Here is a 19,892-nt window from a genome sequence, read left to right as displayed (position 1 = left end):
TCTCTGAAAACTATATCATTCACATTTTGATGTACATGTATTTCATTGAAACATGCCAACTTGGCTTGGAGCAAGAATATCGGCAAAATACGTCAATGCAACTAAGAAAGGACAAACTTCAAACAAGATCGACTTTCATTCGAAGTTTAGTGGCAAGCGTGGAACGACAACTGAAGAAAAAGGGCTATTCCGCAAGCATAACAAACGACGTGGTATTTGAGAAAACCAGAGAGGTTCTTTAGTCCAAACAAAAACAACTAAAGAAGCAGAGAAAGGGAAATAAACCCAAAGGGCCGGTAGCTTTAACAAACGACGAACTAAAAACACTCTTCACTTTGAACTACTTTGGAATATCTGAAGCACAGTAAGTGTAGTAAATTTCATTAAATAAATTGTCGGCTGGGCGAGTTTAAACCATTGTTTCTTGCTTTCATCGCCCCACTCCATTTGTGCGAAATAAATTTGTTCATCAAAGACTACCACGCAAAAACCTCAGTACCAATGAAATAAACACATTTCAGCATGGAAAATGCTTTGTACGATTTTTATTCACTCGTTGTCTCGTTTCTGAAAACTCACTTGTTCGCTGCGCTCACTAGTTCGTTTTCTGCTACTACTCAACTCATGAATAAAAATCTTACGCGCGCATTTTCCATGAAGTAATCTCTATTAGCTTCTATTTTCTTTATGTCCAAAAGAGTGCATATATTTGTTATTTAATTCTAGTTGAGAATGAAAATTCGAGTTTCATTCCTGAACAAAGGAAAAACCGACTAAACCACTTTTTAAAAATACGCATTCGTAAAAACAACAACGGCTTAATTCCCAAGGAAAGAATTTGTAACTTTTCCACCAAGTTTGACCTATTACTGGTATTCTCCTTTATCGTTGTCGTTCTCTTTCTTTATCCTTTTGTTTCCGCTCTAGTCATAGGTCCTCCTGGGGTCATGCAACCCTATCAGAGCTTCTAACTCTAAAGAAATGCAAAAAATTGCAAAACAGAGGAAAAAGCAGCTCTAAACAAATTAAAAAATAAACAATCAGCTTTAAGTTTATAACCCTCCGATGCTTCACTTGAAACACTGCGTAGCCACCAGTGTGAACTACAGCTGTCATGATATCTCAAACTGGATTTAAACCAGCAAAAAATGCAGAAAGAAAACTTTTTCCAAACCGTTTTCCACCTCAACACGAAAAGTGTTGACTGTTTCGAGCTATAGTTGACGTGGTATGACCGTGTAGCCGCGTCAAGCCACACAAGGCGCGCGAAAAATAGAGCCTCGCTTATCTTTCGGTGGGTTTACCTGGGTTGAACCTGCGATCCAATGGAAAACCAGTACCCGGTCAGCGGTCAACTTCAAAAGGGCAGCTGACCTCAATGCGCTTTAAACTTGAGCCCGTAATATAGTCATGTGACGCTGGTCAGCCGATACCTTGTTACCTTGATATGACAGGTGTCAATTGATCAAAACATGGATGTCCAGTATCAAAGATGTATGCCGTAAACTAGAGTGATACTGGTCACATTCGCATACATGGAGGGGGGGACGTACGGACGGTCCATGACGTCATAGCTATAAAGCCAAATTTCTCGCATCCATGGGTTACCATATTTTCTTAATTATGGTGCTCCGCGCGAGCGCGCTCGGCGCGTGCAGAGTTCCGCTAAAAACATTTACTTCGAAGTAATTTTTTTAAACCTGTTTTTTGATAAAAAAAATTAGAAAACTTGGCAGCTTTGATTTTACAAGTTAATGACGTTATGTGAAAACACTCTATTAAATTCTCCTAAAACTGTTAAAGTTTAGCCTCCGGTGAAAATGTTATTATGGCTCGTTACCGCCCATTCTTTCTTCTGCAACGAACGTCGGGAAAAAAAGATTGCGTGACGGGCCATAAACAAGCAAGCAAACAAACACACCAACTTACATAGCATTGTAAGAACGTAACGACAGCAAGAAAATTAGAGCCAAACTCAAAATTACGTCGATGGGTGTTGACTCAGTTATTGAGTGACTGGCTGACTGACTGAAGTTTAAAACCCGCACAAATCGAATTAAGAACAACGATGTATGCCATGGGAACATCAAGAACATTGGAGAAATAATTATGAAATTGTCCCCGTTGAGTGAAACAGCATTTGTAAATAAACGTTCGAGCAGAACCCCCGCAGGGAAGGGCTGGTAGCAGCCCAAACCCCCTCCCACTTTCCGAGGTCGGGTTAACCCAGATATTCAGTCTCGGTAGAAATCAATCTCCCTTCGTAATCTTCTGCGAAGGAAAACGAAAGGTAAAGAAAGGCACATGAATGGGAAGCCACGTCGAATGGAGGTATGCGCAACTAGAGTTTTCTCAATTTTCCACAACAGAATAAACATTTTATTCCTGCAATCCTAGGAAGTCAGTCCATATCATCAACCTTGAGTTTTTCTTTCTCAAGGTAGTATTACGTTCTAGTACAAACGTAACCTTGTGGATCCTTTTAATCCGTATTGATAGAGGTACCGTTGTTCTCCTTGTTTTCACAGTATGTGGGTCCTACCTTACAGAAGATAGCAACTACTTCTCCAGCGCTGACAAGCCATTCAGTCATAATTTCTATTATGTACAGTACCAAGAATCTCGCTGCCATTGGAACATCAACCCTCAATCTGAAACATCGATGATATGGTTGACATTTGCTGAGTTGTCTCTCGGTCGTAGATACGACGACTATTGCAGGTAAATAAGGAAATACCAAACAGATATTCATGCTGAGCGGCTCAGCACAACATCCCAATGAGACAATCTCCGTCGAGGGCTGAACCGTAAACCAAATAAATGCATAGCCGTACATTCACGTACGAGGACGAGTAATTAGTTATCAAGAGTCTAACTAGATAGGAAAACTAAAACGCGGTAAGACCAACGATATCATGGATCCGTTTTGAAGATGCATCTGAACTGTAAAATGCCCAAATAATCATTTATTTCACATATCCGCTGTGTATGTGACAGGTTCTTGAAATGATTATACAAAAATTTTGTGAAGGGGTAGTTTCTAAAGAAACTGTGGTGCTGCGTCGGTGGGGAAGTAGTATACAAAAATTTGGTTTTATCAACGGAGTTGATAATGTAAATTGGCCACCGTACAGAGATTCTAAAAGCTGACGTTTCGAGCGTTAGCCCTTCGTCAGAGCGAATGATGATTCGCTCTGAGAGTCAGATTCGCTCTGACGAAGGGCTAACGCTCGAAACGTCAGCTTTTAGAATCTCTGTACGGTGGCCAATTTACATTATCAACTCCGTTGATAAAACCAAATTTTTGTATCTACTTCCCCACCGACGCAGCACCACAGTTTCTTTAGAAACTACCCCTTCATTCTTGAAATGATTGTTTGGCTGTTGAATGTTAATGGAATAATTAATAAAGAAAAAGTTGACATCCAGCTGAGCTGAGAGAAAATAAAGAATTTGTCTTCCACATGACGACGGTGGAACAGTAACTTAAGAATTCTTGTATTATTCTAGAACAGTGGCTAAAGGGGATTCCCTTGACAACACCATTAACCCCACGAGGGGACTCTCCCTATGGTCGTCGTGCCTTTTAGGGATTTAAAAAGCGGGTTTGGCACCTCTCGGGGTTTTCAGCCTCAAAGGGTCCACAGAAGGAGCTTTCGCAGTTTCTTTTAGGGTATTGAGCCAAAAAAAGTCAGTGTCAGTTACAGTGCGACGTGCCTTACCGTTGGCACCTAACAAAGTTTTTTTTTTTACAAATTATCCGCCAATTAGGATGTGTGAATTTGATTGACAGTCACGCCTCCTTGCAAAGTTCGCACAGTTGTAAGTTGAACACCGTTGCGTGGGTTGTTGAGTTGACGATGATTTACACTTAATTGTCAAACGTGAAAGTTTGTTGGGTGGCCACGGTAAGGCGCGTTGCATTGTAATATCTGTTGCTTTAGAACAGCACCTCTTAGGGGAAAACGTCAAGACACACCCTCGCACAGCATCTCTGTACCTCTTAGGGGTTTCTTTTAAAATTTCAGACGAGCACCCCTGTCCTTTTTATATTGGACTTCCCCCCTCCCCTCCCACCCCAGGCATCACGCCGGTCATAAAATACGTCTTCAGACAAGAGCTGAGTCTCGACAGTCGCAAGAGTTTTACACTTCCTTGCTACAAAATAGCGCTGGCCAAAACCCTCATTGACAGGACTTTTAACAACACATACTCGGTTTTTGCCAATAAAATTTATAATTACGCAGGAATGTTTATCCTGATAATGTCTTAAATAGGTCAATCAACGTTATCAGTATTACCAAGGCTGAGTAGAAGGGGACAGCGCTCGACCCTTAGCAGGTGTCCAGCCACAAGAATCTCATCACTTTTATTTTAAGCTTCCTTGCAGTTTTTTGTTGTCTAGACTCCGTATTTTTTCCCTGCCTGCTCTTAGACTCTAAAACATTACGTACTAACGACTTTTCTGTTATCCTTCTATTTTTTGTTTCTTTTCCTTTGTCTATACGTTAGTGGAGGTGTTCGTATTTCTGTCCCGGTAACAGCGGGTAAGGGTGATGCTGATTATCACTATTATGACGGTAAGGAGCGATTTCTTTTGGAAGTCTGCGGACAATTAACAAACGAGACGATGCTGATTGAAGCGGAGACCATGAACATTCGTGCAGATGGTTTCAAATACTATAGATATGATCCTCAATTGAACAACTCAAGAGTCTTGGGGCATTACAAAGCCGAACACCGAAATATCACCACCATAACTGGTACGTACACGTAAAACCTATACTGAACTGCACCATCATTATCGCTCTCTTTCGCTGTAGTTATAGATATAATGTTAAACATGATATCCTACCGTGTCCCAGTGTGTCACATTTTTTCACAATTTGCGATGTGGGAAGGGAGAGCAAACTGACGTGACCGCAAGGGTTTGATGCAGCATACACTTTATTAAGTGTCTGACGGTAAATTGTCGTACGCGTTGTCTAAGGCCCCGACTACACTAATACGTTTTCGCATGAAAACGCATACTTTTTGATGCGTTTTCTCCTATTGTCCACAATACTTGAATGACCGAAAACGCTGCTGAAAATGGAGGCTTTCGAAAAAGGTTTTAAAAATGTAGCCTTTTGAAAACGCATCGTTTTGAAAACGTTCCGTTTCCAGAGTGGATAGGTGGAACAGACGTTTTTGAAAACGGTGCCGAGAAAAGCTTCATATGCTGTCGTTTCCATCTGCGTTTTCGGGCATTTTAGTCTGGACGATAGGTGAAAACGCTTAAAAAAAAGTTTGTGTTGTTATACAAAAGTCCATTAGTGCGGCCAGGTGAAAACAAACAGGAAACGCTCGTGTAGGCGAAAATATTTTGCTTCGTTTTCGTTGAGACGAAAACGGATACTTTTAAAACGCTTTAGTGTGGTCGGGGTCTGAAATGTGAAATATGGCACGTTTGGATTCTGACACTGGACTCCTGGAAAGGAAGCTAAAGGAATGTCCACCTAAGGGTTAATTTTGTTAAAGAAAAGAATAAATAAATAAGTAATGATAAATTAACTTAGTTTTCATGTTTTTATTTACCTTACTTTGTTTTTGTCAGGGGAGACGTTAGACTTTTGGACTGAGATTCAAGCCAATGCCAGCTACTCATCTATCGATCTATCATGGACGCCACCTCCGAGTAGTTTTCTCGGCGTCTCCTCCGTTCAGAAATATCTCATCCTATACAACAGTATTTCTGCGCGAGGTTATTACGGCGCACTCTGGTTGCCCGCAGACAAAACTCAGGTGAATATCTCAAGATTAGAACCTTTTACCAACTACAGCTTGATTTTGGTCGCCATTCTAACTGACGAAAGTCAACGTGGTAATACTGGCTGGATTCAAGTACAAACTGAAGAAGGAGGTAAAATTGATTCATATATAAAGATACAAAGATTAAAATAAATTATAGGTAAACAACAAGCGATAGCCATTCTTTGTTAAATAAATAGTCCATGTATTTGGGTAGGTCTTTAATTAACACTTGATGGGATTCGAACCCACTCCCCTCCGTGATCTAGCCATACGCTGTAACCACTTAGCCACTGGAGACTCTATGGTAAGCAAGGGTGGAAAAAAAAGGAGTAACTGATGCATATTTAAAACACAGGCTTAATATCTGTATGTATGTATCCACTCATTCTCCTTTCCACTGGAATAACCTTCACAATGACTTGTGGTTTTGGACTTTCCCAGGGCGCATTGTTTCCTCTGAACTCCCCCCCCCCCCTGTCCCCCCTTACCCTAGATTGGTTCAATTACTTTGATTAAATTTTGTTTTATTGTCTTTTAGTGCCATCCAGAAGCCCTTATATCCATGATTATCGTGCCATTAATTACAACACGATTAGGATCAGATGGGGAAGGCTTTCACCAAAGTATGTTCGTGGTAATCTGAAAGGATATCGAATATATTACACCTTCGCTTACAAGTACTATTACGGAGAGTCTGTCAGCAATATAACTGTTGGCCCTGACGTACTAGAGATGACAATTACTGGACTTCAGCCCAATACGTATTATACAGTGTGGGTTAAAGCCTTCACGGCTAAAGGAGAAGGAAGTGACAAGAGGGAAACCTATATCAAGACAAGTAAGTCATTTCTCGGCAACACGTAAAACCTATTGAACAACGAAAATTTAATCAGTGTATCGGTGCAGAATTTAGCTAACCTTTATGCATATTTTATGTACATTTATGGTTATGTTTCTGTATCATCAGGCCAACGCTTATCTCAGGTTTCCATGTAGTATGAAGCGACTAGGGGTATTTCTACTCCCCTCTGGATGGGATGCTAGTCCATCGCAGGGTTATCCCCCAGCATGGTCTAAACGCGTCACGTGACCGACCTCAAAGCTCAAACTTTTCCTCGAGCTACGCTCTCAGAAAATTGTTCGCTTCTCGGAACAGATAATAGGGTCCATTTATACGGGAGAAAATAATACGCGTCTTAGTTAAGACGTGTCTTAAATAGGACGCGAACTGTACCATTTATACGTTCGCGTCCTACATAAGACGCGAACATCTCGTATAAATGGTTCGCGTCTTATTTAGTTATTTATCATTATAAATCTAGCACGCCCTCGACGAATAACTGTTAATTCATAGTTACCTTCTTGTACTTTTCATTCAAAAGGTTGCGAATTGAAAAGACGCCTCTTATTTTCTCCCGTATAAATGGCCCTAATGTCCTCGGACAAATATCAGAACATATTTTCGCGTCAAACGGAGACTATTGTTTACATATATCCAACGCGCGCTCGTAGAGTAATTGTTAAATCGAAAGAGGCTTATTGGTTAAAAGCTCTACAGTTGAACGTTCCGGTCGTGCATACACATTACCAGTCCTTTAACTCTCTTATCTTGTATTAATCAGGTGTATGAATGTTCTCTAAAATCAGTTAATTTTTTTTTCCCCTCAGAATGTGGATCAGCAGTACACAACACTTCAGGTGTTATTCAAAGTCCTGGATTTCCTAAAAGAATCGAATATTCAGACTGCACTTGGGACATTGACCCTGGTGACGAAGACAAAAGCGTTTTACTCGCCTTTCCACTTTTCAACATTCCACTGTCCTACAAATGCGAGTATGTTATATCTAGTGAACTCAGTATACGTAAGCGTGCATCATGACGTAAGAAAAGTCAACCTCACTTCGCCATACAGTTATAGGAGAATTCATTCATACTTTTAGCTGAGCATGGTTGACATATAATGTACTTGAGAACATTTGGGAATACTCCAGAAGCTAGAGTTGCTCTCGGCTGTGCCTTGAGCAGCTCGTACGCTCCTTTGCTGCTGTCCAAACTTACTGCGTGCATCATAGCTCTATGAAGCACGAGAAAGAAACACTGAATCGTTAATAGTAGAAATCTCGTTGTTTATGTTGTTTTATAAGTCCTTCCGATTGCATGGTACGCAACAAAAAGAAGCAAATGAAATCAAAGTTAGAATACTTCTTATTAAAGACATCAATAATTCGTGAAGTTGAGATAAAGGAAATCATTTGGATATCTTGTTTTCATTACCATAGATTTCTACGATTTTATTTCTCCGTCTTTTTCTTGGTTTTAGTTTCGATTGATAAGATATATTAAACACACCTATTTGATATATTACATCAAATGATGTTTGTCTTCTTTTTTTCTTTTCAGAAACTTCTATGTTTCTGTTAGCGATGACAGTGGTGTAAGACCCGAACTCTTGTGTGGCCAGAGAGACACCTTCTTTTTTCTGGCGCAGAAGTTTCACATCGATTACAAATCCACTCGTTACACTGAGTCCTGGCAGGGATTTCAAGCTCAATACCTGGTTATCAATGAATCAATAATAAATGGTAAGGAAAATAATACCTCGCTGACACATATGACACATGTGACTTGATGGAGAGGTGGGTTTTCTACACATTCAACGTAACAGATATAGAAATACTAATATAGAATGTCTCCAGCCTTTCTCAAGGCTTACTCGATCGTAGCCAATGTGTTTTTACTCAATCGTGTATTGGTTGAAGTGACAAAATAATCATAAAAGATTGGTCTCCATTGTACCAGTTAACGTCGGGAGATATATCCTTTCTTTACTCGAAGTTTTAACTGTAGTCGATGGTATAACAGTCAACTATACCGTCAAACTTGTTCTGTTTAGTTGACGAGGCAAAAAAATATGAAGGGGCAGGATTCGTCTCCAGGGTACCTGTAATAATCACACGGGGACGGAATCGAATGGTGGTCGTAAATATTCAGTCCAGTGTTTATTGTAATCGACAGTCAGCAAATGTATACCCTCACCAATTTTGTCCAAATCGTTTGCTTTCATAATTCAGGGTCCGATGTTTACGGCTTATAGGTACTTTAAAGGTTACCGCTAACGTGTTCCGTTTGAGCCGCGAAACTTTTCCTGGACCAATCCAAAGACATTATTTCATATTTCTATTTAAAACAAAAAGAAATCTTTTTTTTTTTCATTCATTGTTGTTGTGTTGTTGAATACATGTTTTATCAGTTTTCGTGCTTTCTAACAAAAATCTCAAAATCCAAGATGGCGTCGGAATCCGTAGATGGCGGAAGTTACAACGTCATAACCAACAAGAAGCATTAGGCCATTTCCGAATTACCTTTGCCTCTTTCTCAAAGCGAGTATTAGTGCTGATCCTTTCATATGAAAGTAAAATTTCATTCACATGCAAATTAAACTCATTTTCACGACATACCCTTCATTGCATCGCAGCGAGGATATGATTTTGCTGGGACGTGTAAGGGTTAAGGCTTAAGCTTCGTAGGGCTATTCACTAATCCGAGTTTTTAACATCATTTATGCAATAACCATTTTCTCCTATTTCTTTTAGCTCCAGTAGTCAACGACTGGAACATCAGCATCTTGAGCGTAAAACATTCAAGCATGAACGTCTCTTGGGCTTATTATGTTCCCGATCATCCTTATATTCTTGCCTTTTATGCTGTTGTATGCACACCAACTAATAACGATGCTGGACCGACTGTGGCAATAGCTAATTATAATGGAACACGGATGCAGTTAGAGGTACTGCGACTTAGAGCACAAACTGAATACAGTTTACAGGTCCTGGCTGTAACAGTTCACTTGAAGAGCGGAGCATTCCATTTCAAAGGAAGTCAGATATTCACTGTCAGGACCGTAGAGGGAGGTAAATATTGGTCATAAAATATTACCTTTATCAGCTTTCATTCGTCTTCGTCGGTTCAAGGTCAAAAAAAGCGTTCTATTGATGTACTTTATCCTACTTTATCTCTGAGAACGTGATCATTTACATTTTAATGTATTTCATTGAAACACGCCAGCTTGGCTTGTAACCAGGATCGGCAAACTTATTAGACACAAGCTAGCGATATTTCTCCTCCCTTTTACGAGAGCTCATTGCGATTGATGACGTGTTTGTAACATAAGGGCAAAATTTTCTTGTCACTGTCGAGGCACATAGAAAACAGTTAAGCAAACGGAGTAAAAAAACTCTTGTTCGCTCGCATTTTAAAGCCAAACAAACAAACAAATCGATTATTTCGTTATGTCGAATAAGAGAACAGATGATTCTTACTTAATTTCAGTTGAGAATAAAAAGTCGAGTTTCACTCCTGAACAAATGAAAAAAGGATTAAACCATCTTTTAAAAATAAGCATCCACTTAAAATAACTCATACGTAAAAGTAACAAACGGTTTAGTGTCCAAGAAAAGAATTTGTGGAGTAACGTCTTCCACCAAGTTTAAGCTATTACTGGTGTACCGTTTTGTCGTTCTCGTTCTCTTTCTCTCTTCTTTCGTTTCTACACTTTTGTCATAGGCCGTGCAGGCATCATGCAACCTTATCAGATTCAAAATTAAAAATCTCCTTAAGATAAGACTTAGGCCAAAAATTGCATTACAGAGCAAAAAGCAGCTCTAAAGATTTAAAAATAAACACTCAGTTTTAAGTTTATATCCCTCCAATGCTTGACTTGAATAAAGACGTAGCCACCGATGTGTCCTGACAGCTTTATTATGTCAAACCTGGATTGAAACCGGCGAAAATTTGAGGAAAAAAATTCCAAACCATTTTCTACCTGAACACGAAAAGCGTCGACTGTCAAGAGCTTTTGTGGCCTCCTCGCTGATCTCTAGACTTGAGCACGTGATACTGGTCACATTGGCAAACATGGAGGGGTGGATCGGCGCGCGCGGAGCACCATGGGTAAGAAAATATGGCAACCTATCTGTGCGAGAAATGTTGGTTTTGGTCACCGTACTACCGTACGACCGTACGTCCATCCACCCATCCATGTATGCCAATCAATCACCTGACCATACCGAGGCCATCCAGCTGACACTCCAGCTAGTTTAAAGCGTACATCTTTGATATTGGACATTCATGTTTAAGTCAAGCATCGGAGGAAGCATCGGAGGGATATAAACTTAAAGCTGAGTGTTAACTTTTAGTTTGTTTAGAGCTGCTTTTTGGCATATCTCCAGAAGATTTTTAATTTGGTAAGGTCGCATGATTCCTGGACGAACTATGACAGAACAGAAACGAAAGAAGAGAGAAAGAGAACGAGAACGAAAAAACAGTATATCAGTAATAGTTCAAACTTGGTGGATGAAGTTACTCCACAAACTCTTTTCTTGGACATAAAGAAATAGTTGATTTGTTTGTTTGTTTGTTTTGCTCTAAAATGCGAGCGAACAAGTGTTTTTTACTCCGTTTGCCTACACCGTAACTGTTTTTTTTGTGCCATGACAGTGACAAGGAAATTTTGGCCTTATGTTATACGCAATGGCAATTAGTTTTCGTAAAATTAAGGAGAAAAGAAGTTTATTTCAAGCACGTAGAGGTAATTTGTTGGAGTTCTTGTTTGAAGTTCGTCCTTTCTTGGTTGCCGTATTTTGCCGATTCTTGTTCCAAGCAGAGCTGGCGTCTTTCAATGAAATACATCAAAATGTAAAGGATCTCGTGGAATAAAGTCGTCAATAAAACTCTATTTTGACCTTGAACTGAGAAAATTTCCTGACGCCGATCAGTTACATCACGAGCTAGTTTTTCTGTGATTTCTAATTTTAGCTTGATTCCTATTAGCTGGCTTTTGCAGCTTTTGACGTTGGACTCCGTCTGAAATGGCTTTTTTCCTTTTCCTTCTTTTGCTGAAGATTTGCTTGTTTTAAAACTCATGCGATACTAGTTGGGCAATAAATTTTTGTGAAGAAGGAAGCAAAGAAAATGATTTAATTGGGCAATTCCCGGAAACACCAAAACGCGGACAATTCGAAAAACAGCCCGGGAGCTCCGCTTTTAGGCTTGGCTAAATCCATATAATATACTGTAATTACTTTTGTTACTTTTCAGTGCCAAGCGAGCCGCCCGGTAACGTGACGGCACTAAGTCCTGATTCGAACACTATAAACGTATCTTGGTCTCACATCGCGAATGATAGTGTGAACGGAGTGCTAAGAGGGTACAAGGTTTTTTATCGCAGCCTCTTAGGCGATGGAAAGTATTCAATGGTGACAGTTGGACCATCCACCTTGCAAGTCATTATCAGCGACAAATTTAATTACAATGCTATCTATGAGGTCAGGGTTGCAGGGGAAACTGCCGTTGGCGTTGGAGTGAAGAGCGAGTCCGTGACAGTCCAACCAGGTAAAGTAATTTTAACATGACAGTTTTCTGAAAGTAAATTTAAAATAAGCTTATGACGATCATGCTGCTAGGAAGCCTTGGTATTATTATTATTATTATTATTATTATTATTATTATTATTATTATTATTATTATTATTATTATTATTATTATTATTATTATTATTGTTATTATAGAAGTATCAAAACGTATAGATGCAAAAAATCTATGGCATATATAGGGCGCACAGCGTAACCTATAAAACCTAAAAGGAAGTGAAACTAGTTACAAAACAATTTATCTAAACAAGTGATCCAATAAAATAACTGTCTTCAGAAAAATTCAAAAAAAGTATACAATATATACAATAAATTAAAAGCAAAAAAGTTCATTTTTCATCATCAAACAGGTAAAATGTTCCAACTTATAAAACAGTTGCTTTGAAATAACGGGCTATATGCAGCGAGTATCTGCTCCAAAACACATCGATCGGGCACCAACATACTTCTTCATAGTTTCTTCTCCGTCCTTCGACCATCCTCCCAATGCGTAGATGATGATGTTACATTGCTGTACCTCATAACCAGGGTGCTTAAGTTTTAATTCCAACAGTCATGATTTCACGATAAAAGTTAGCGTTAAAAAACAACGACGTTTCAACCGTTCGACGAACATTTTAAAGTTGAAAAGTAAAATGTTTGTATGCGCTTTAAAAATATCTACAATCGATTATAAAAATGCTAATGAGAAACTGACTAAAACTCTAAATATGTACATAGAAACAATACAAGAAAATTGCGTCATGAATGATAAAGAAAAACGCTAAGGGGATAGAAATAATATAAAAGTGAAATATTTAAGTAAATAGCTTCGCGCGGAGTCACTCTGTTTGTTCAGTTTTGGTTTAAACCCTCGTAGAGAACACCATCAGAAATCGGCAAATGCTGTAAGACACCAACTCGGCGATCTCAGTCGAAAGATTGATGCCGTTGTTCAACCTGTTTACACAAGTCAGAAGATCAAAGGACAATTCAAACCAAAGGAACATAAACCTCCAATTGTGAATCAATAAAACTTTGTTTATTATTACAAGTGTGGTCTGTGTGATGCAGACTATGTCGGCTTCATGAGCCGACACCTACATCAAAGTGTGGAGGAACATAAGCGGTCAACAATCGGCTACCAACGTAAAGGATGAGCACGGAAGGGATCCGGAGACCATCGGAAGTAATTTCGAGATTTTGAAGAAGTGTCAGAGAAAACTCGACTGCTTGATTTTTGAAATGCTTTTTATTCGTAAACTTAAACCAAAACTGAACAGAGTGACTCAATCCGCGCGAAGCTATTTACTTAATTATTTCACTTTTATATTATTTGTATCACCTTAGCGTTTTTCTTTATCATTCATGCCGCAATTTGCTTGTATTATTTCTATGTACATATTTAGAGTTTTAGTATCTCATTAGCATTTTTATAACCGATTGTATATATTTAAGCGCATAGAAACATTTTACTTTTCAACTTGAAAATGACCGTCGAACGGTCGAAACGTCATTGTTTTTGAACTTTAACTTTAATCGTAAAATCTGTTTTAAAAAGTTTGTTGATTCGAAAAGTAATGGTCCATATTTTATTGCACTTTCTTCAACTTTCTTTGCACGGTTATGAATCCAGGGGGAGCTCATTTCTACTGCCCAGACTTGCTTTGCCTTGTGGTCGACGAACGTACGTCAACTCTATTGGCCGTTCCGAAATTCAGCAGGGAACTGGGGCGAGTTTCAAATTTTAACTAATCGATGAACTTACACCACCACATGAAAGATGTTAAAATTGGTCATTTGACCAAGTATGATGCCTTATGGGTGAACGGAGACCAAGTTATGAACCTTAAAATACGGTTCAAAATTCATACAAACGTCTCTAATTTTGACAAAGCGTCCCCCAAAACCATATAAACTCTTTTTTTTTTTTTAATTTTTTTAATCAGTTTAGTGACAACTGGAAAATCCCGTCATGTACCTACAATTTGAAAGAAGCTGCGATGAAAATCGCTATGTTTGCCCATTTTAAAGAGTATCACAGAAATCATAAAAAAAATTAAGAGTTTATATGGTTTTGGGGGACGCTGTATCAAAATTAGAGACGTCTGTATGGATTTTGAACCATGTTTCAATGTCCATAACTTGGTCTCTGTTCACCCTAAAAGCACCATACTTGGCCAAATGACCAATCTCAACATGATCTTTCATGTGGTAGTGTCAGTTTATCGATTAGTTAAAATTTGAAACTCGCCCCAGTTCCCTGCTGAATTTCGAAACGGCCAATTAGCTCTAACAAATGTGTGTTCTGCATATACCGCCACATCCCAAAAAGATTTCCCTCCATCCGACTCATAGATAGGTTTTGATTTCACAGGTGAGTACCAAGGAGGGAAACTTTCCACCAACTTGAAGAATAATATCTTCAGAGCAGCATTGTGTCGGACCTAATACTTTGATTAAGCAAGTGTAGAACATCCTGACAAAATGTGTGGAAGTGTCTCTGCTTCTTTACCACACAGCCTACAGCTTACTTCTCCCTGGGTTGTTCTGGTCTTCTGTGTTGTATACACTTTAGTTGGCAAGAGTTGTTCATAGAGTTCGATCATACCTGCTACTGTATGGGTGGGTGCCGATGACTAACCCTTCATCCATGCAAAACACGCATCTTGACTAGGTTCGTCATCATTCCAACGCGAAGTGAATAACCGCCCATGCCAATTCTCTGCCTTTATCGTCTCCTGTAGCTTATCTATCATTGTACGCTTCAAGTGTTCTTTGATCTTCGTTCCCTCAACTTCTACCTCTGGTCTTCTAGCTAAAGTAAGTGAAGGATTTGGATACCTAAGAGGTAAACTTATCTCCAATTCCTACGCATATTTGTGTGCTTTATCATTATCATTATCATTATCATTATCATTATCACTATCACTATGACTATGACTATGACTATCACTATCACTATCACTATCACTATCACTATCACTATCACTATCACTATCACTATCACTATCACTATCACTATCACTATCACTATCACTATCACTATCATTATCATTATCATTATCACTATCATTATCATTATCATTTGCAAAAACCAGTTAAGTCTCTCGCACGTGTTCGGCTAATGTTATCGCCAAAAAGATTACAGACACAGTACCCTCAACAACGCATCAGTGTGGGTGAAAAAATTCGCCAAGATGTCTGTACCTTGCATATTGAAGGGTCACTTTCTTTAAAATGATGTCGAAAAGTGAAAACCCACAAGTCTCATTTCCATTGAAGGAAATCTTAAAATCATTTCGAAATTAGTAAGCGAAACCTCATGAACAATGAGTAATTTCTCCTTTTATAGCAATAGTGTTTTTGGCGAGGTCTTGTATTCATTCTTCGCTGTTGAAAAATATAACTTCATTTAATCAATATAAAACAATAAGAATATAGGAACATTTGAGCGTTGAGCCGTACCATCGAATAATAATGGGAACCTGTCACATTCGGGGATTTCCAATAAGCTCACGCTGGATACCTACCACGGATGTTGTTCAAAGTGTGGAACCGACCGAGGGGGAACTTAAGTTTACAAAATAATAAACGTACTTCTTATGAACATTACTGCAACGTTGTTTAGTTCGAAACCTTTCCTTACTTTTTCTAAGTCACAATTAATTAGGCTATTAAGTGACGAACGGGTCCTATTTCATACGACACCCACTGTATGACACTTCATATTTTTGCTATGATTTTAATTTTATTTTAGGCTGTATGCGGGGCTATCTTCACGAAACGATGGGTAAGATAACAAGCCCTGGCTTTCCAGAGGACTATCCAAACGATTTATATTGTTATTGGGTTATGGCACCTGGATTACCGGAGTACCGACTTTTCCTTGCTTTCGATACTTTCCATACAGAGGACGTAGGTGGACAGCCGAACTGCACGTAAGTTTGCTCACGACAGCATATCTATTCCAGAGAATAAGTGACCTTATCTAGCTCGTGGCATTTTTCATACCCAGACATTCCGGGATATTGTTATATGGCTTCTGTAGTAAGCTCTGAGTGATTTAGCTCAATCCTTTTTCGACAACGCATCTCATTAAAGGAAGACAGAACTCAGCCTGAAAGCATCAAACAAAAGCTTAGTTTTATAACATATGGAATGATAAATTTAAAGTGAGCAGGATACATAAATATATGTGCAAAGATAACAAGGGAGCGCGTACGAAAATAACCCAAAATCTTCACAGCTTTTATCAAAGTCTATGATACCCTACGGTAAGCCACAACCGCGCGGAATTCCTATTGTTCTCGGAACATTTAGCTCCAGTTGATATCGTGCGTCATCGATGCGTGAACGCTTAGAGAGAGCATTGATCATTGGTTGCCAACGACGCTCAACGACTTTCATTAGCTTGATGTCGGTGACAAACTAAACAATGAACAGAGAGCGCTTTTGTCTTATCTTTTGTGTCATAAAATCGCCACCAAGATATTTAGCCATATTTAGCCTCCACTATGATTTACCAAGGGACATTTTACAATGTGGTTACCATTTTCCATTTTGCTTTATAGAATAGACAATTTTTACTGTTTGTAGATTTGTTTGTGTGGAGAAAAATTATGTAGAATAAATAGAATGACGAACTGATGGTCAAATTAACTCTGCGCTAACTAGCGTGACATGACGAGTTTCAGTTGATAGAAGGAAAGAAACACTATTCGGAAACATTATGCTGAGAACTTTTGAAGTAATTGCCGTACTTTCTCTGAAAATCTTTTGTCTTATAGATGATATTTATTGGTGCTTTTCGATCCGCCGGCATCCCTTTGGCCTGCCAATAAACTCTACAAGAACTCCAGTTTCTTTCTTTTGGCCATGATATTCGATTCGTCATGACTAGTAGGGAAACGTAGGCGTCCAACGCAGGACTATTATAATAGCCTAGAAACTGCCGCGATTTCTCATGACCGGATATTCTACAATAGAAGACCTGACGTTTCCGGCATCTATCAAGCTAAGCGGATAGTTGCCAAGAAAATCCACAACCGAAGGCCTCTATTTATTGTACAGTGGCGAGAAATCGCTCGAGATTCGCCACGATGTTGACCGTTTCCTTTTCCCGAACCTATCAGCACAGATCCATGAGACACCGATGAACATCAACAACCAAGAACTAGAAGATGCTGGCCCAGCTCCGTACGTGAAACGGACTATCAACGCAAACCGAAGGCGATGTCAGATCGTGCAACTGAATTTCCGATTAATTATTACTATCTGAGTCACCTTCGTTGTCTGCGGTTGCAAGAAAGTGTCCGGTCCTGTCGAACGCCTTCGCGTTGTCTTCAGAAAGAAAGGCAGGACGCGTTATCTTCAAGGAAGGAAAGGAAAAAAAACTGGTCTTTAAAGAGCCAGCAAATTAATGAAAGTTGAAGATCAGTTTTTCAATCGTAGTGAAAGACCCATTTTTTTCCCTCTTTTCTTTCATCGCTTCCACAACCACCCCCATCCGATCCTTTTCCCCACATTTTTTTGATCAACCGCAAGTTTTTCGATAGACGAACATCTTACATCTAACAGACTACCCTTGTCTGTAATCTCTTCGCGGTTTGGTAATAGCGTTGGTTGCTTTTTTTGTGCACCAGAACAACTTCATTGTCACACGGTTGAAGACTGACAAAAAGAAAGCTCTGTGCTTCTATCGATCTCCATTTCCACAGCACTGTTCCGTTTATTTGAAGGAAAAGTTCGGATCACTCTCATCGACAAATGGTGCAACCATGTGTAATAGTAAAGGCTGGACCAGGGGTTTTGAAGGCTCTGAAAAGAGCTCCTGGTCCGAAGCGATTCGATCAGTCATTCTTAAAGAAAAAAATTTAGTCGTCCCGCCGTGTACCGAGAGCTTGCAAGCAGCGTGTGGGAGAATTATTCAAGATTCCCTTGGTCTGTATTTTCTCAATAGAGCTTTTTCACATCACGTCACGGCGGCCATGTTGGTGTTCCAAAAGAAAGAAATGGCGGCCATGATGGTGCACCAAACTAATCCTCTAGGAGTTAAACTCTATTTTAATGCAAATACTTTCTCTTGTTTCAGTAATCCAATATGGCTGTTGGTCACGTGAGTGAAAACGCTCTATCGATCATCATTTGCATTCGATACCTTGCGTTTCTGAGTGCCTCTTCACACCTATTGCTGTAGTCTATTGTTCTTTCCTAGCAACTATTGTTATACGGCAAAACAATGGATTCACTCGAGAACACAGGCGAATAGGCCACTTTCAAAAATACCGTAATACTCTTTGTTTGGTCTCCAAAATTTTGCATAAGCATTGTTTCCAGTTTCTCTTGGGACTTACAATGGTCCCAAGAGAAAATAAAAACAATGCTGCTACAAAAGTTTGGAGGGCAAACAAAGAGTATCATGGTATTTTTAAGAGTGACCTATTCGGGGCGCTGGTTTTTCAAACGCAAAGGGATAATACTTCCTGTGCTCTAATCTAGTCGAGAATTCAGTATTATTGATTGGAGAACACTTGTCTTCAATAATACAGTCTGTCATATGAAGATTGCTGCTCATCCAAGGAGATAATCGAGTACTAATGAGGGTCAACTCCCATACAGGAAACACCAAAAAGCACAGTTTTTGAAGTAAAAAGGATAATACTTGCAACTGCTCATTCACTTAGTTTTTTCATAGAATTGGAGATTTCATCTTGAACTACAAAAAGTCTGGAATATCATTTTAAAAATTCATCTCTAGCTATCCCAAACTGTCGAATTTAGACAGCCCACTTTACCAAAATTGCCCCTTTCTTTTCTTGATTACTCGGTTTTCGTTTCTAACCGCCGAGGTCAAATATTCATCTGGCAAAATAGCGCTTAAAACAGCACGGGACGGCGGAAAAAACATGACACATGACTCAGTTAACATTTTCTTCAAACTTTTATCGAATCATTTGCTTTAAATTCTGCATATTGGAACAAATTGTAGCCACCGTATTGTTCATCTGTATTTCTACTATAAATAACAAAAGATCGATGCTCAGATTTCAACGGCCCCCACTAACAGAGAGTGGTCTGCCTGTGGTCTGTAGAGGGCCCTTAATACTGCATACGAGCATTCTATTATTTTTGCTTCCTGTTTCAGGGATTTCAAGAATGACCTCATCATAGCTGCAGCTATATTTGATTTTGGGCGTACTATTCCATACTGCGGAAACAGGAAGCCGTTTGCTTTAATCATTCAAGCCAACTCTTCCAACTTAGCGGCGATCATATTCAAATCCAATGTTGACTTAGCAGAGCAAGGCTTCAACGCCAGTTATTTTGCTGTAGACAAGACTCCAAAGATTTGTAAGTGTCTTAAATAATCAAATAAAAATGTCTCGAAAGAATTGTCAAATACTTGTGGAAAAGAGATAGTTCGTCGCACGTCTGACGGGGCGTTTCGTCTCGGCAAGAGACTCTTCAGAGACCTTTTAGAATTTAACAGCAAACTCGTTGAGCATCGCGCTCAAAGTCCAGTTCGCAATGCAAGTTCAAGCAGTATTAGCAGTCTGACCTTAAGAAGAAGGACTCTCAACTTCACGTTCACTAGTTTATTTATACAATAAAAGATCTATCTCAAAAAAATTAAAATCAAATAACCAACGATAATAGCACCACAACTCAATGATTGATGTTATTTGAAA

The 19,892-nt window shown here is 39.2% G+C and overlaps 1 protein-coding gene across 3 annotated transcripts in view; it reads left to right on the top strand.

Moving 5' to 3' along the window:
• The window catches only part of LOC138009455 (uncharacterized), a 96,561-nt gene that overhangs the window by 49,368 nt on the left and 27,301 nt on the right, over window positions 1-19,892 (top strand). For all 3 annotated transcript variants that reach the window (XM_068856477.1, XM_068856476.1, XM_068856475.1), the window contains exons 16-25: window positions 2,529-2,721; window positions 4,513-4,763; window positions 5,597-5,902; window positions 6,332-6,631; window positions 7,462-7,627; window positions 8,195-8,376; window positions 9,388-9,705; window positions 11,891-12,184; window positions 15,962-16,142; window positions 19,349-19,554. In XM_068856477.1, coding sequence (XP_068712578.1) covers window positions 2,529-2,721; window positions 4,513-4,763; window positions 5,597-5,902; window positions 6,332-6,631; window positions 7,462-7,627; window positions 8,195-8,376; window positions 9,388-9,705; window positions 11,891-12,184; window positions 15,962-16,142; window positions 19,349-19,554 — 2,397 coding nt within the window. The remainder of the gene's footprint in view (window positions 1-2,528; window positions 2,722-4,512; window positions 4,764-5,596; window positions 5,903-6,331; window positions 6,632-7,461; window positions 7,628-8,194; window positions 8,377-9,387; window positions 9,706-11,890; window positions 12,185-15,961; window positions 16,143-19,348; window positions 19,555-19,892) is intronic.

Source organism: Montipora foliosa, chromosome 7 (assembly GCF_036669935.1).
Source record: "Montipora foliosa isolate CH-2021 chromosome 7, ASM3666993v2, whole genome shotgun sequence".
In the NCBI taxonomy this organism is placed as follows: Eukaryota; Metazoa; Cnidaria; class Anthozoa; order Scleractinia; family Acroporidae; genus Montipora; species Montipora foliosa.
This window is presented reverse-complemented; position numbering and strand designations above follow the sequence as displayed.